The 18364-nt window shown below is 38.2% G+C and overlaps 1 protein-coding gene across 2 annotated transcripts; it reads right to left on the bottom strand.

Moving 5' to 3' along the window:
• Window positions 1-95: 95 nt before the first annotated feature.
• Window positions 96-18227, bottom strand: LOC144208441 (serine/threonine-protein kinase N1-like). Of its 2 annotated transcripts, none has more exons than XM_077734286.1 (22): window positions 17759-18227; window positions 8462-8762; window positions 8008-8153; window positions 7788-7908; window positions 6946-7091; window positions 6654-6867; window positions 6307-6501; window positions 5839-5948; window positions 5451-5594; window positions 5266-5341; window positions 4640-4772; window positions 4488-4536; window positions 3984-4069; window positions 3523-3595; window positions 2913-3004; window positions 2641-2817; window positions 2443-2505; window positions 2286-2362; window positions 1876-2018; window positions 1557-1664; window positions 1059-1139; window positions 96-892 (listed from the first exon to the last, which is right to left on the bottom strand). In XM_077734286.1, the coding sequence occupies exons 1-22, from the start codon at window positions 17783-17785 to the stop codon at window positions 689-691; spliced, it is 2766 nt and encodes a 921-aa protein (XP_077590412.1). In that variant the 5' UTR covers window positions 17786-18227; the 3' UTR covers window positions 96-688. The 2 variants fall into 2 exon arrangements, with proteins under 2 accessions (XP_077590412.1, XP_077590411.1); XM_077734285.1 differs by lacking the exon at window positions 17759-18227 and adding an exon at window positions 10782-11053.
• Between the last annotated feature and the right edge of the window lie 137 nt (window positions 18228-18364).

Consider the following 18364-nt stretch of genomic DNA (forward strand, 5'->3'; position numbering starts at 1 on the left):
ATTGTTAACAAAAAGAGTGAACCAAATAAGGTAGTATTCATCAATGGTAGCCATTTTTTTCAAGCTATTTTCCTAGACTCAATTTCACAGCAGAATAGCAGTGAAAGCATTTACAAGATTGTTTTCTTTTATTTAAAGAACATCATGTGTTGGCTCTCTGCTACAATCAACGGAAAAGCAAACAAAATTGAACTAACAATAAGCAGATATTATTTTTTAGCCCCCCCTCTCGACCCAGTGTTCCTTTTCGAAGTTGTGAGTGACGAGATTAACGACCTAAATCCATGACATACCTGGGCAACAGGACACAACCTGAAACTAAATGACAATACAGGAGACAAAAAAACTTTAAGTGACGATAAACCAACTTCTGACGGATACTTTTGGGCTGGTTGAGCACGTTTTGTTTGCCTTTGACTCCAGACTGAAACACACAACAGGACAAGTCAAATCAGTTGCTACATAATCTGGATTATCTTCGGTTATCATCACAACTTTCTCTAAAAGCCCCAGCAGATTGTCTAAAAAAAAAAGGTCAGCAGGCCGAGGATTCTGCAGATGTGCGAGACACGCGATCACATTTGGGCTATTTGTCTATCCTGTTCAGTTCCAGCAATCCGCCATCTGCCCCCTTTCTCTTTTCTAAGAGTATGAGGCTGGCAGTGGGTATCTACGCACTTATTCAACATTAGCACAGGTCAGACACATAGTCAAAATCTTTGAAATAGTCCTGTTCTTTGCGGGAGAGGGTGCGTCGCTCGCGGGGCGGCGTGAGGGTCGGAGCCTCGGCTGTGAACTCTACATCGAAGTTGCTGACGTCTTCTTTTCCTGTGATGCTCGGAACAAAAGGAGGTGACACTTTTTGATGGAGGAGAGCATCCCAATCCAGATCCTAAAGTATAGATTATATGAAAAAGTACAAATGAAGTGAATAGGCAAAGTTGCAAACCTTGTAATGGAAGGTGTTAAGGGGATTTAGCAGGAGTTTTTGGTCAGAAATACTTACTTTAGGTCAAAATATTGTGTTTTTTTATTTAAACTGTATTGTTCTAACTCACTTTGAAGAAAGGTTGTTTTTTGACATCCTCAGCATCTTTTTCTCCAGAGCCCAGTCGCCTCTCAGGATTTCTTCTCAACAACTTATAACAAAGCAGACAATGCAGATAAGATTAATCAAACCACATCATTGAACACAATCTCTAAACTTGCTTTTTAGTAGCATTTTTTAACATTAGAAATAATTGAATTGGATCAAAGTGATTTACAATTATCTTATGCAATACAACAATAATACAATGTTAAAAGACAACTTCTAAGAATGGCAATCAAGAGTTACCATTATCTTCTTAATTAAAGACTTTTGTATAATTATGGCTTTACTCTATCTGAATAAGGCAAACCTAATACTGAATGAATGAAATGAATATGGCTAAAAAAAACATTTATAATTTTTGCTCTCCACCCCGAAATAGAAATACTAAAATGAATGTACGTATAGCATCAATTTATCCCTCAGGCATAGTTTGAAATATTAAAAAAAAAAAACGTAATCTCACCCGTCTCATAATACCGATGGCCTCGGTTGAGAGGAATCGCGGGTAGCGAACTTCATCATTCACTATGCTGTCAAAAACCTCTTCTTCATCATCACCAGGGAAAGGAGACTGAAAAAAAATGAATGTATGTGTATTATGTTATATATAAACTTGTTAAATAAGCAAATTTATAGCACAGTGCAACAAACAAGATTAGAATAAATCAGGAAAAGGGGCTGAATTGACAACAATTCTTCTAAATCTATCACAGGTTTTGAGTGGTTTAATGAATATTCAACTTTTGAACCCCAAATATGTCAAAGAGAAATAGATTTCTCACCTCTCCCACCAACATCTCATACACGAGCACCCCTAACCCCCACCAGTCGACGGCTCTTGTGTATGATGTGTCTGTCAGCACCTCTGGTGCCAAAAACTCAGGGGTCCCACAAAATGTACTGGTTCTGTCCCCATAGTCCATGCCTTAGGGTGAGAAAAAAAACAGGTGAGGTTTATATTGAAGAGAAAAATATTAAGCTTGGGCAATGAATGAATTTGAGTTTTTATTTGTTAATTTTACTTATAGCAACCAGTTATTAAATGCATAATTCCAAGAGAGTCAATGATGGACTACTAAATCATTTAAACTGTGAGGACTGGTCAATTTTTTGGTGAATTTAAAGCCGAGATTTTGTTTTTAGACTGTATCGCACATATTCATGTAATGAAAGAGATGATGTAAGGATTTACCTTCTTTACAAAGCCCAAAGTCAGCTATTTTTACAAAACCATTTAAATCAAGCAGCAGGTTATCCAACTTCAGATCTCTGAAAACAAAAAAAAAGATTGTTATTGCAGGAGAAATGAATGAAAATCATCTTTTCTTTTCTTGAAGCTCAAGACTCACCGATAAACAATCTTATGGTCATGAAGGAATTGCAGTCCCAAGACCACGCACGCCGAATAGAACCTGCCACATGTCGGGAAACAACACAATATCACATTTTAAAACATGTATTCTCCACAGAGTATTAAAATCCAAATCCTATGCATTGCTATCATTTTATATACTGCATTAGCTGTGTTTTCTCGGGCCACAACTCACACAGCACGTGGCTCTGAAAAGACATCTGCATGGATGTGCATCATGAGGTCCCCCCCTGCTGAGTACTCCATGACAAAACACACATGTTCTGGTGTCTGGAAACATGCAAACAGGTTGACCAGGAATGGGTGATGAGAGCTGTTGACGGTCTCAAAGATCCGCTTCTCGCACATCAGACTGAAGTAGGACAGTGGGTAAAGAACATGAGGCATTTATTACATTAGAATGAATGCAAGGATCATTATTAGTTGAAAGGCCCATGTTTTGATTACCTTTCCACTTCATCCCTTGTGACTATGTCTCCTTTCTTCAGCGCTTTGATGGCGTACAGACTACCCGTTCGCTTGTATTCTGACAACAACACCTGGAGAATCAAAGAGAAACTTTCATTACAGAATTTCTACGAAGGCACATAATGTTATGCATAAAATAAGAGTATCTGTGTTTTTTCTATTTGATTGTAACAGCATTTGCAAGATAAATGGTTCAGGTTTTGAAATTGGTAACGGTTGTGCAAACCTACAATATAATTTCAGTGCCTCTTTAAATAATCCAAAATCAATACACTATAAAATTATGATTTTGATGTAAAATGACTACTCACGTAGGATTTAGTCTTTCATAGTTTAATATTATATGTGACCACAATGGGGCAGCACACACAGCAAGTGCGCATTACAGTGATAACATTTTTTTATATTCTTATGACAGAATTTCTAGAATGTAAGTAAATTCTATATTTCAGTGTACAGCAATTCTGAATCCACTATTTGAATGTACAGCCTTTCACTATCATCAGCAATGGCAAAATTATGAAGAAAAAAGTTTTAGAAAAACAGCTCAAGGGTATCAATTGTAAAATGATTAATGGAATATTAATACCTTGCCAAAGTGCCCCCTGCCGAGAACGGCCATCATCTTGAAATCCTGCAGGCAAACGGGGCCTCTGCTTGGTCTGAGTAAGATAAAAGACAGATTAAATGCAGTGCTTGCAAAATACAGGATTACTTTCATAAAATCAAGAAATACATTAAGGACAAAACTTTATAGGAAGAGGCTATATGGCCTTTGACTAGAATAGCCAAATGTAATTATTTTTTGAAATATATGCAATAGGCGGCCCAGTGGAGCGAGTGGTTAGCATCTCGGCCTCACAGGTCTGAGGTCCTAGGTTCAAATCCAAGTCGGTTTGATTTGATAGCTACCCGTGGCAATGGCAATTAAAAAAATAGCTGAACCCAGAAACATATTGCGGGCTCAAGGGAGATTCTGTTAACATCCTGTGTTGGCCATAGTGCTTACAGGATTGATGTGTGGTCATACAGTACGTGTGGTTTTGGCACCTGCGCAACGAGTCCCTTGAATGTGATCTGGACGGGGGGTCAGGAACAGGAACATCCGGCATAGAAGGAGTCTCGATTACCACCGTCTGCTCCAGTGGAGTACCACAAATCCAAGTATGGGGGAGAAAAGAAGAGACAATGTTAGCACAATAAAAGTAAATGACTAAACAGTCATAAACTACTATACATAATAAGACCATCAATATCTTTGGACATATAATGACTGGTAAACCTCCTCCCCACCCGAATCTCAACTGGCATGATATATAGAGCACTAAAATTAAAAATGATCATGGCATCTGTCATTCACACCATTTCCAACCCGACACTTGCTGTGCACATCTGAATTGGTGGCCCATTTTTTAATGCAATTACTTTAGGTGGACAAAAATGCTATCTCATTTCTGTTCCTAAGCCAAATGTTTTCAATCCAAGAAAAGATGAGAAGACAGGTAACTTTCTCTTTGACTTGTGCTTATTCAATACAGCGGTAAAGTCACTGACCTCAGCTTTTGATTCTGGATCCAGATTTAGTTTTTCCACAGAGATTTCTCTGCAAACACAACAGGGAAAGATACAAAATTAAAAACATCAACACAAAAAAGAATGCAAAAACATTTTGAACACTTTTCATTGGTCTGCGAAGATGGACATACCCAGTGCCTGTGTTGCTTGAGAAACCAGGTGTGAAAGCCGGTGAATTGCTTCCACTTGGGATGGCATTCCGCAATAGTCGAACCCATGTACTGATATCCACATTCATCTGCCGGGCACGCAGAAATGCTTTCCCTGGGACCAACAATGTACAATCAGTGATCTGAAGTCTCCTTTCAACAGTGCATCAATGCAATCCAATGTTGTGGTCAGTGATTTTACTGCACCATACTGTTTGTAATACATCAGTTAAAATGATTATTTTTAAAGTACGGTTTAAATAAAACATTGTCAAGAACGTTGCTGGCAGGGAAACTGACACCAGCACCTCTGATGAGGTAAAGCAGGATAAAAAAATGATGAAATAAATGGATTTTGTGAAATAATTAATAAAATGTCTGTAGAACCTTCAGATTTTCATAGTAAATTAACACCATATCATACAGGCAGCAAATGCAAGGTACACTGCATTTTTTTAACCTTACTAAGATACTGCCAAGCTATCAAGACCATCTGCTACACCCCATGTGGCTGCCATGTCACCCACTATGTACCATGTGTGAATAAATATAGTACATCTGTTCATATGACACAGGTCCAACATTTGCATGTGAGTTGTGATGCATACCTTGTTGTTTAGAAAAGACATTCTTTTGTCTCTGCAGTCTGCGTCCTCTTTCTATCACAGGGTTGAAAAAGGTCACCTGAAACAGAAGATAAAAGACAAATAGCCAATGATTAGTACTATAAAAACAAGCACAAAATCGCATTGACAAAATTATGAATTGATCAATTCTGTTATTTGTGTGTTACCTCTGCCAGCAGCAGGCCCTGTGGTTCCAGATCAAACTTGAGTCTGTGTCTTTGGTTATCCAAAAACTCTTCCAGTTTCAAATACTTCAGCGCACATAGGGAGCGATAATCTCGCCAGTAAACAGCAATCTCCAACTCCCTAGACTAATGCAAAAGAAAAAAACAGAATATATCTATATAATACAGGCAGCATTTGATATACATAATGCACATATGTTTAATCTTAGTCGTTCACAGATTAAGTCAATCTCTGTAGCTAAACATGTCAATGATACCTATAGTTTTTATTTTGTTTTGAGTAATAAGAGATGGCCACTCTTCCCATAAAGGGCTACTGTCTCAGTTATAACAATTTTGGAGTGGCTGCAGTGCCACAACACATACTGACCCTCTCCAGCTCCACAGTGAAGCTTTGATCCCACGTCTGATCTCCAAATGTTCTCCAGGCGGTCTGACCCACCACTGTGTTCTCCAACTTCAGTACTGCACTCACTTCCACTGCAATATGTACACAAAAAGAGGCATTGATTTATTCATCTATACAAGGGCAGTTATTCATGAATGTTATAAATAACCAGACTGAAACAATTGACAGGGTCATTTTAGGACTGAGCAAAAAAATATATTGTTTCAGCTAGACTTAAAAAAAAAAAAAACACCTGATGTAAAAGTTTGAAGTTGGGGCAAATGTTCTGTAATCCTCAAATGTTAATAATTACTGTATATCTTTTCACATGAATAGACTTAAAATGTCATATTTGTTTCAAACACCTGGTAGTTCATTTGGCAAGAAATAGGCTATTGCATCTAATCTTTTAAGCATCTGTAATTCAATTTAAAAAAAAAAAAAACATACGAGACAGTTCATCATTTTTGCCAGGGATCTTAAGGCTCATGTTGCTGGTGCTGCGGCTATAGAGGCCACTCAGTTTAAAGGAGGAGCGTCCATCCCCCGTAGAGTAAGCTGGAAGAAACACGGGTGTGCCCTTGGTCCTGCCTGGGACCACCTCTGGTAACCCTACACATCCCAGAAGATGAACTTGTAGAGTTCCTGGTCAGAGAGAGAAAACATGAGGTGAGTAGGGAAGTCTAACTCATGGATGCATTGAGGCATGTGCCTCCACTAGTTTGGCTGTTTTTTGGAAAATTGGAACATCTGTTTGTGTGAACAATTCCTTCACAAATCAGGTCCTTGGTGTCTACCTGTGAGAGGTGATGGTTTACTAAGGGTGCTGTACTGGTTGTGGACATAGGATGTACTATGACGAGAGCTGAAAGCTGAGGAGGAAGCCAAGACCAGCTCCTCCTTGATAAGACAGGCCTTAGGGTGGTCTTCTGGGAGTTCCAGCAGCCGCTGTTCCAGCGAGCACTTGAGCAGGTCCAGACGTTGGGATGACTCACTCAGACCGCATTGTGCCTACAGGTCCACAAAGATATATATTACAGTTTTGCTTCTTGTCTGTGTTGTTTTATAAAGAAAAATTATCTATATTACCTCCGCCATGGCCTTTTTGTCTTGGACTTTTCCCGCACCAAGTAGTCGCAGCATATTTTTCGCTCCCTCTGCCATGGCATGCTCAACACGGTAATGATGCCACAGCTCCTCAACACGCAGCTCCACCCCACACAAATCAGGTTTGGCTACGACACAAGAGATTTTTAACATATTACACAATGAAAGGCAGTGCAGTCAAAAACTAATAACAGAATTGAACCCCTGTGAGCCTTTCCAATAAATACTTCTCACTCTGTCAAAATGAGACATGATGCATTTGACATGCAATGAGAACACTATATTTTACAGGTTCAATATACTTTTTGAATAAACTCCCACCTCATCAACATTCAAGGTTCACATTCTCAAGTTACGTTTTGCTTTCAGATGGAGAAGCAAGACAACAACAACAAAAAGATAGTTGACTGTTTTCGATTACAGCTTTTAGCCTTGTAAACGCAATATCAAAGATGAGAGCACCAATTTTTCATAATTGATAAACAATGTTTACTTCTTTTCTGACACAACCTGCTTTGTCTCTAACCTTGGCTAAATGAGACCTAGCTCTTAGTTGTTGGCCAACATCAAGGGTATACAGGAACATCAATAAGACTCTAACCAGGAGCTCAATCACTGTAATGGAAAATGTGTATAATGGTGTGTAAATGCACATTGTGTGTGTGTGTGCACAAGTGTGTTTGACCAGGCACTGCGAGGTTCTAAAGCAAGAATCGATCCATTGCTTTCGGCATAAAATATGCAGTGTGACAGGTGGATGAATGCTGAAAGGGGACCAAAAAAAAAAGATAAGCGTGGGTGACAAACTAAAGCTTGATAAGTACTTTGGCTGTCTTCAGACTGCTCAGTGGCTTGCATTGCCTTTCGGATCTGCATGCGGATGATATCGATCTTGGTCTTGCTGTCCTGCAGCATCTGTTGAGCCGTCTGGAGAAGTTTTTTGTCCTGCAAGCAATCAAAAAGAACATTTGATGAGTGGCAGTGAAGAATTAGTATCATTCATGTACTAGAGAAGAGCAAGCTGTCGTTACGCCAGGTAATTACCTTGGTAGCTCCATTGGCATAAATGGGAATCATATTTTCAGCACCCTGTTTGACCTTTAATTCTATGTTTAGCTGTCGCTCCAACGCAGCAATACGGTGTTGGTTGGCAGACGGTCTACTGACCGAGCCTGGTGATGTTGCAGCATCTGTAGGTGCAATGTGAAGGATTACTATCAATACCGCACATTTATTCAGGATCAAACTCTCAAATCCAGAACTGTGAGGCCGACGCGATAACAACTCGCCCACCGGGCTGCCATTTAATAGTAAAAATTGTCTTATTTATAAAAAAATAAAACGAGTACATGAAAAAGTGACAATAGTATTGCCATTTATTATGTATCAATTTCAAAGGGTTATTGGGGATGATGAGCAGACCCTTTCAAATTTATTATATATTTTTTAGATGCGGGTGGCCCAGTGGAATGAGTTTTTTTCGACGCAGAAAATGTACCTTTATTCTCACCATGTCCTTTGACCACAATGAGTGCATCCAGCTCTTGTAGTTGATCATGGAGACACTCCAGCTTGCGTTTTGAACTTCGGATCTGCGAGTCCACTTGTTGGGCATTTCTCTTGTCAGTTGTGGCCCTCCGCAAATTCTCAGCTCCTTCCTTGATCTTCAGCTCTTTACGGATCTCTCTGCGGATCCTCTCGCGGTGCTCATCCAGTCGTTGCTGCACACTGGAGTCCGAGAGGTCAGAGTTCTGGTCCAAGCCCAGTTGCTGCAAGACAGACAGCCCGCCTGGATCACTCTGAAGGAGGAGAGAAAGTTACAGATAAGTAATGAAGCAAATATCCAGCGGATTACTCATCCTCTTATTCAAATCATGTTCAATTTCTGTCATCGGCAAAGAAAAGAAAATCTTACTTTGCAAGAGAATGCTTTTTATAACAATGTCATACAACTGAACTCATCTGTATCATCTTAATGTACAAAAACTAAAGTTATTCCAATAATACTTGAACAGAGGTTTTGGCAACTCTACTCACATCTGTTTATGAGAGATGGTTTATGAGACAACCTTTTTAAAAGCTCTTGGAAGGAAGAAGGATGCTATATAAATGGAGCCCATTTAGCTTATACTTTAAGTGCGTAAACAGCTGAGTGCCAACATCACTGCTGCTATGATCAACACTAACATGATTACAGCAGATTAGAACAGCAGGAATACACAGATTTTAATCGGGGTCTCATCTGCTACTGGGTAGCTCAAAGGCTCAAGCAATCACATTGCAACTCTTGCATGAAGCTCTGGTGTCTGCATCGTTCTGTATTATGATGACATACGTGTAAATTGGTCTGAATCTTGGTTCTCCTTACAAAGTTGGCATGGTCTCCCAGATTCTACTGTGTTGTATTTATCTATTTTCGTCCTGTTGTCTGACCCATTCCCAAAAATCAATGGGTAGAAAGAAGGTTGTGGTCTTTTTCCAATGTTTATACTGCACTGACACACAGTGTTTGGAATAAATAGTATACAAAATATTTTTATTTGATCTGGTCAATAATTTATGTTGGAAATTGTATGCAACTGGCACTTTGTTTTGGAATAAAACTCAACATCCCAGTAGAAGTTTGCTATCAATATATATGCATCACAAAAACAAAAACACAGTTTTACTGACTACAAAAGTTTTGACATTAACTTATTGGCTGCTATTCATGTTAACGGACGTCCAATTCATTTGGGACACTAAATGAGCGAATGACTTGAATAGGACTTGAACTCGCGACAAACTAATATACATTCATAATAAATGGAAGAAGAGACACTGATTTAACATCCATTATAGTCAGTAGCACTGAAAGAGTTCATTACATAATTACTGTCCTTAATCTTGCTCAAAAGCATCCAAGCACCTGTAAATTATACACATATTCCAGTTTACATCTCCTCCCCCTCTGTCAGGCATGGTAGGGGACTAAGGGCTACTCACAAAATGAAGCAGCCATCCATCCAGCTTAGTAGAGCTGATTACAACGTATTATGCCTCTATGTGCATCCAGCTACAAGCCGACTGGGGCAGCAGCTCTAGATGGTTAAAACCTTAATCCAGCTGCAGCATAGTAGCACTTTTCCATGGTGAAACAGTTGACCATGTGCTGAAGACCGGGAGTTTTGAAAACCAATTCTAATCGATTGGTTTAATTCATATTCAAATATCAGATCAGATTACAGTGTTCTTGCATGCTGGCTTTTTCAAGTATTGTTTAAAAATAACGAATGATGGATGATTATGTTAACTTTTTCAAAAAGACAATCCCAATATAAAATATCATATGGACAACATTAACACTAACAAATGAATTGATATAGAAGTATAATTATGCGGCTTAAACAGATTTTCTGTTTTCGTAAAATGACTGTCACTATTCCTTGGGAGGACTGCCTTTTGCTGCCATACTTTCTACTTCAGACAGATTGGACACCAGTGGCAGCCAATGAATTTAGTTGGTTGAGGCGATAGCAAATCCAGCCCCATCAGGGACCTCAGCTGTGATACAACATGAAAGACAGGAAGGGAAAATGTATGCTGTGACGCAACTCTGTCCAACACAATACAACTTCATCTTCGTTTTTTTTTACAACTAACGACGTCCAAGTCCATGGTGTCTCTCAGACTAATGCCAAGACATCGTAATAGCCAGATAAGAGAAGAATGAAAAATGATGACAATTTCCAAAATGTGAATGAGGAAGCAGCCGAAAAGAGAAAACATGTCAACGGGGACAACAAGATGGCCATGTTGTGAGCTGAAAGGTTTCCTACCCAATTGTCTGTGTCACTCTGCTCTGTGTGGACAGGGTCATCGGCAGGTTGATCCCTCATATAGTTCTCTATTGCATCCTCACTGGCCATGTTTGGCCTCTGGCTTTACTCCCTCTCCCCTTGGCAACTGCTTCCCTACCCAGCAGTCACAGTAGCAACAAACAACTAATACGTGCCTCCTCAAAATCCAGGATGGATTTAGACTCAAAGGCTTGGATAAATCTGAAACAAGTGAAAAGGGTGGAGAGGAGGAGAGAGAAACATGTAGACTTCCCTGCTTCCTGTTCAGCTCACGGAGGCGTCATGCAGTTTGTGCGTGCGCACACACATATATACAGGCGAACACACATTGGTGGTTGTGCAAGCTCACAGTGTACCCAGCTTCCTGTTGCGACTCAAAGCAGAGACTGCATTGTTTGATACATTCTGGTCATATCAAAACCACCAATTCCTAACCTTGTCTACCATTCATTGCATCCTTTGAAAACTATACCGTAATAAAACTGATTGTTATATTTGGTTAAAAAATATTTAATTTTTTGTTCTAAAAGAGAAAACACGTAAGTAATTTTATATGAGCAGAGCTGTGTTGCGTGGAGAAAACTCTTAAAGGGTAAAACCTTTGCTGACCTTCTCATAAAAAGGATTTGACATTTCAAAAGAGATCAGTACATAGTGGGGAAAAAAAGTTGTGCCATAAGCCAGTCAAAGTTTCTCTATTGCAAAAATTATGAGAGCATTTTTTGTTTCTTTACAGAATGATGCTACTTTATTTTGCTAGTTTAAGTTTGAGTAAGTGAGTGAGTGAGTAAACTTGCAATGTATTCGTGGAAATCTACTTGAATGTACTGTTCGATCCACAAAATCAAATTTTAGAAATTATTCATCATTATTAATATATATTTTTAGAATTTATCCATTTAGGATCATTCAGGACCTTGAAGCTATCTATTTTTTTTTAAATACTAAACGGTAAGTGCACAGTAAAATACATTATTATATTCATTCTGGACATTCAGATAGTAAAACTTTCTCCTTTTAAATAGTGTTGGCATTAAATATCCAAAATGTAATGTGTAATCCTGCACTAAACCTGTGCAATAATTTAATAAAATAATTTTAAAAAGTTTATATTGCAGATGATTAATAATAGAATTCAAAATTTGTTGCCAAAAGGGAAATCTTGCAACCACAAGAAATAATTTTCTTTTTGGAAATTATTACTATTCAGCAGTCAGGAATTGTGTGTCATTTACTCTCACGTTATGAGTTTGAGGCTTACAGAATGTACCTTGGACTGTATACTTTGCCTGGTAATCCCTAGAATTCCTCAAATTAAGGCGGTAAGAATATTTATTGCACAATCTTTTCTTGCAGTTTTTACTTAACATTGCTGCTTGCTGTAGAAACAAAGAAAAACAGAAAAGAAAAGGAAAAATGTAAGCGACAAATGAATGAATGATGCACAGCTGCATGTGTGTGTATGTGTGTTTGCATGCATAGACTCCACAGCTGGGGTGGATCATAGGCTCCACAGCATCAAGAAAGGTATCTTTGTGCACTAGTCATTCGTTTCAAAAGACTTCAGTCAACGCTAATGTTTGTGTTCCCTGGTTTTGACCATTGTGAACCTGGCTGCAACAAACAGTCTCTTTGTTTGGACTGAATATGTTTGCTAAAAAATCCTATCTAGGAACATTTCTGAAATTTAATTGATTAACCTGTTTTTTTCATGCATGTGTTGTGCAAAAATACTTTGCACAAAAGAGAAAAAGGGTGAATGTTGTGGAAGAGAGGAGAGAAAATCTGATAAAAAAATGTATTTCACAAAGACAATGAAAAATAAAACACCAGTGACGGGTAGCAGCAAATAATTCTATGTCTATTTGTTTACTTGCTGCCAACCTTCCCAGTTGAAATCAATTGGACATCTAACTGTGACCATCTCATTTAAATTAATAGCAGGAGGGGTTGGAAAATCGACATGATTAGACATTCATCATCGTCAATACCATCAAAACGAGCTAATAGAATGAGGTCAACTTGCATGAAGCCCATGTGACCCACAAAGACTGCACTTACAGGAGGTGCAGACAAAAAAAACAGACTTAATATTTAATTCAAGACATTTTCTGCAATGGGCATGGCCTACACACACAACAATCTGCAAGCTAAATTGTTGACCTACAACAGTAAACCTGAATAAGGCTTTACTAAAACATGTAATGTGCAAGTCCCAGCTGGAACAATGTTCTTTATATTTTTATGATTGGGGAGTTTGAAAGAAGAAGCACACCATAAAACTAGATGGGCTGTAGCAGGGCATGGGGCATAAGCGGAAAGTGGATACAAATCATTCTGGGACACTAAGACTTACGAGTATTTCAATAAAGGTTTTGAGCAAAATGGTTAAATTGTGCAAAAATAGGTTAACTACTGTTCATATAAGGACAGCCTATTCTATAGCACTCATCTTTTTAAAGGTCACATGTGTTAACTATTTGCCAGCCAATCGCAATCCTGTATTGACATCAAAACTGGAATGTTATATACATTCTAAGTCAATGGGAAGATTTACCATAACACCAAATCTGTTCACTTTACGTAATCACTCCACAAAATACAGCTAATCAGACTTTAGGAGAGATCCTTGACTTCAATTGCAATGTGTTACAATTTCACCTTTGGGAAACATAGTATACAAGCATTACAGTCCATGCTGGTAGGGCAGCCATGATGCTAATGGACCTGGGAAGCAGATTAAGAATGGTTATTGACGATGGGAGGGGGAGAGATAAGAGGCCCATTTTGTTATATAGATGATTATCCCTCTTAACTGATTCTGTGTGAGCGAAGAGGAAAAACATGCAAAAAAAACTCGATTTTAGTGACATTAATTACTCTAGTAAAATATATATAGATACTAAATATAAACAATGGGAAATTGTGAAAAATTAATATTACTGCTGCTTCATTATCCTATACGGTCATCCAATTTGAGACATTTAATTATAAATGTGAAAGCCACAAAACTTCTAACAAAGGGTATACATCCAGTAGACAGTTAAAAATAATTATTTAAATGAAACCATCCCTTGCAAGTAAACTCTGTCAGAATAAATCATAATACAACTGGAAGCATCCTATAAAATGTGTCTTAAACACAAACCTGTAGAATTTCCCCCAGTCTGGACTTTCCCTTGGGCAGAAACTGTATCCTATTCATAGAAGGCCATTTTTCCTCCTTCTGTTACCACTCTCAGAGTTTCCGATGTATTGTTTGTTTGGTTGTGGATTAAAAAGAAAAATCACAATAGCACCAGACTGCTGCTGTCACTAAAAAAAAGTACATGGCAACAATGGTAGTAGTTTGGGTTACATTTGGAAACACAAAGGTGTGTACGTATTTATGCTATACTACTACTAACTGTATTGGACTCCTGCCAATAGGGAATGATACAGTTTTTCCTCTCACTCTGGCATAGTGTTTTGGGTCCAGACAGCACAGACAGGCCACTGTTGCAAATGGAGACTCAGATCGTGCTTCCCTTAAACATGACACCGATATTGTGGCACAACAAACAGACTATCACATGACCTCAGGACTGTGAGGAGAAAAGTAACCTCAAATGCATCATGTGTAACCACAAATAGGCCACTGGCTACTGCTTACTACTGTATACAATAGTCACAGCAATCTTGCTGCACATACTGAAGAGGTCAATAGTTGAACTCACACCTACATATGTATATAGTATTTTTTTTTTTTTTAGATTTAGACATATCAGTGTCACTCTTAATCATCAAAACAAAGTGGCAAAGAGTGAATATAGTCTTCAAAATAGTAATAGGAAGTTACTGGACATCTAACAGGTGACCCAAGTCTCCAATTTGATCCAAATTGCATTTTTTTGTGATAATTTAGTGTTTGATTTGAAAAAAAATGTTTCTGGAGGAGACCTTTTTGGAACACAGGTTACTTTCCTCCGCATAACCACACAAATCACAGGTTGATGTCTGCAAACCGCAAACATAGACATGTCAAAATGACTGTTTACTGAGAAGGACCAACTCCATCTAAACACATTTTTTTAAACTTGTTTCATGCAACACTTCTGTTTCTGAACTAGTAAAACTTTTCCCAGTCTGATGAATTAGTCTGCATATATTGTTGTTCTGTGATCAAACTTAGTTTTGTTTAGTTATATATACAAAATAGTAAACCTAAATTGTGAAATGTTACTAACAAGGAAACATAATTGAGAACCAAATAAACACGGTTAAATTAGTTTTCCTGCTTCATTAAAAAAAACCTGGGATTAGAAAAAATAATTCTGAATAAAATATGCAATTTGTGGGGAAATGTTCTCTAACTTTCAGTATATTTTCAGTCATGATCTGGTCAATCAAAAACTGTGGGACGGGTAGCATTACAAGATGCAAAATGTTATGTTTTTGTCAATGGAATAAATGGGCCTTTTTGTATTATTTTTTTTACACAACTACAAACATTAGTGGACAACTAAAAGAAAGCATGAATCATGTAATGTCATGAAAATATCTATTACATATGTGGAGGCAAATCTGCTCTTTAAAAAATGTTGGAGTAATAGCATATACATAGTTATTAGTTATTTGTTCTTGTACATCTGCTTGCTATTAGAATGTTATGGGTGCAAGGCGGGTCTGAAGTTTCTGTTCTTAACAGCTATACTTGTGTTTAATAAAGATAAAATACATGCTGACGCGCATTCTGCCATAGATAAAATAGATGCCCTCACCCCCAGCCACATAATGATGTTTTAATAATGTTTAGAGATGCTGTGACTTGTTAACTTATCAGAATTGATTGTAACTGTCCGCATTTCCTTCTGTTCTAAAACAAAACCCAAGTTGTGTGGCTTCTCATTCCTGATTGTGCAAATTATTAAGTATTCTGTGTTATTATCTTAAAGAGACTGTGTTGGATTTCAAATGAGTGTTTTGGCATCTTTGTAGATTTGATGCAATCTTTGCCTAAGGGGGTACGAAACACACTGGAGTGCTCAGCTTCTGATTAATTTTCTCTGGCAGTAGAAGAGATGTATCTATGAGTGTGATTCAAGTCTTCGCTGTGGATTATAACACATGGGAGTCAATCAGTGAAGTTCACTGAGGATCCCTCTCGAAAGCCTTCTAAGGCCATTAGAGAAAATGGAAGAAGCCGCCTCCATTCTGCCGGGTGATCAATACAGAAGTAATTTGGCTGCCCCTCTCCACCCAGGAAACAGACGGCAACAGAGGCAGTAGCGCCTTTCCCATGCTTGTACGCTTTAAAACCCAAAAGGAATAAAGAATTCATGAGTGAGGCTTCAGACTACGTCGCTTCCCCAAAGTGAATGTTACATTATCAGCTCAGCACAATGCTCATGTCCACACTACGAGGCTTGATTTAAAGCCCTCAAAAAAAGAAGGCCAAAAAGATAAACAAGCTGCAAACAAAGAAATGACAGGATATAGATAGTTGAGCTGCAATACCACTTAGAGAATGATTTATATATATTTAAAAACTAATTTGGCATAATAAAACAGCATGACATTATATTAATAAATTGGAATGAATTATGTAAAAAAAAAATCAAATTCTTTGTCACATCAAGGTCCAAAATTTAAATGCCCTTTATACAAGTGATCAGTTGAGAGTATCATAGAAATGTGGGCAATGTGATACGATGCTTTTAAATTGAACGAGGCTTCAAGCAAGACAGTTTAAGCAACCTCAATCAGTGTATCTCCATCTGCCATCGCTCAGTGATCATCGCCTGCTGCTCTCCAGTCACCATGACAGTAGCGCTGAATGCATTAGAGTGGGCAGAAAGAAAATCATCCTTTGCAGTGCAGCCAAGATAGACAATATTCAACCCATTAGCTAATTTTTGTTATGACGATTGCATTCATCATAATATATTAATCTTGCTCACGTGGAGTTTTTCCTCTTCTTTTTTTAAATAAAAGAATGCAATTGGGAAACTAAAAGAAAATGTTTAGGCATGTATTATGCCTTGAGTCCACACATTACCATAGGGTTGAGTAGAGAGCTGGAATGCACTAATATAAAGGTATGGGAAAGACAAACCCAGGTATCACCAGTCATGTACTTGATTTTCAAGGTACTGTATGGAAAAAGAGACATTGTTTTTTGTGGACTGTTTTGTTATATTAAATAATGTTGATCAAAAAGTTTTTTCTACAATTGCTAAACCACAATATCCCATTCTCAAAAATAACTAATTATCCCATGAATTCTGCCAGGATTATTAGTAGCTATTATATTTTTCTATTGTCTTGATTACTACCTTGACAATACAAAAAAATCAACTTCTTAAATGCATTTAAGAGCCTACATTTAAAAATATTATCAAATCTTTCAAGGTGATCAATCAGACATTTTGGTTATTGAAATTAAAGTAAATATTATAATAATTTAAATTAGTAATATGAAGAGTTGTGCAAAGAAATTTTCAGTCCATGACAGCAAATCTCTGATGACCTGTGAAAATATTGTTTCCAGATACAAAATGTAATCAATATTTTGATGATTTTGACTACACTTGCATAGATTTTGTGTCATAACTCTGCAGAGTTAAGCCAGATTTGATCCTTCTACTCTAAATTTAAAATTCATTTGTCAGTATCAGACGTCTCTTTCAAAAGAATTGAACCTTTATCACCCTCAGCGAACTATGATTTGAAAACAATGCCAAATGATAACTCAACAAAACCTGTTGCAATGGATGAAAAATTCAATTCAACTCTTACTATGAAAAGCAAGCACTCCAACGAAAATAACAAACAATTTAAACAAACTTTTCCAAAAATTCAACAGACAAATCTGTCTGATCCTAAATATCACGTAGAAAAACTGAAAATATGCAGGATAAGTTATTCCGGGAAAGGTCAAAAGGTCAGAGCAGGTTTAAAGAAAATGTTGAACTTACTTGCAGCTCGTTATTGTTGGCCATCATGTGCTTCCAGGTGACTCCTATTACCGCCTGCTTGGCTTTCACGATCAGTTCATGGTGTTCTTCCCACTTACGACTGGAAAACAAGCAAACGCTTGACGGCGCCGTCGTCAACAACAGTCCAGGAAAGTACTCAGACGAAGCGTCAAGGTGAAGTCGGACAGGAGATGTTGCGATCGGGGAGTAAATAGGAGACCGTCGCCTCCTGGCTGGACCCCGAGCCGCATCGCGCAGTGCAGCGTGTCCTGCAGTGGTGTGAGCGATGGCTGCAAGGATGGCTGTCTATTCATCCTCAGCGGGGGTGCACGCTTGGGGTCCCCCCACGGAGACACCGTAACGATGCACTCCAACTCACGAGGACAGGCGCGGTCATGACGCCAGCATGCGCGCACGCTTCACCGGCAAATATTGAATGCATGTCAGAAGCTGAGGGAGGGAGACGCGTGAAGTTACTTTGAAAGGGCGGTGGGGAATCTTGGCTTCCGGTTTTTGCTGTCAAAATATAGTAGTCACTATTGTGGGGCATGCTTAATGCTCAAATGTTCAAATAAAGATGTCTAAATTCACTATGCAATTAATGTA

This window comes from Stigmatopora nigra, chromosome 15, assembly GCF_051989575.1.
Source record: "Stigmatopora nigra isolate UIUO_SnigA chromosome 15, RoL_Snig_1.1, whole genome shotgun sequence".
Lineage (NCBI taxonomy): Eukaryota > Metazoa > Chordata > Actinopteri > Syngnathiformes > Syngnathidae > Stigmatopora > Stigmatopora nigra.

Bases quoted from the DNA above. Each gene is read 5' to 3' on its own strand.
- LOC144208441 (XM_077734285.1), bottom strand. From the start codon at position 10,871: ATGGCCAGTGAGGATGCAATAGAGAACTATATGAGGGATCAACCTGCC. The intron at 6,868-6,945 runs GTAATATAGATA...GTGGACCTGTAG, and splicing joins ACAAAAAGGCCATGGCGGAG to GCACAATGCGGTCTGAGTGA. The intron at 1,665-1,875 runs GTGAGAAATCTA...ATTTTTTTTCAG, and splicing joins ATGAGATGTTGGTGGGAGAG to TCTCCTTTCCCTGGTGATGA.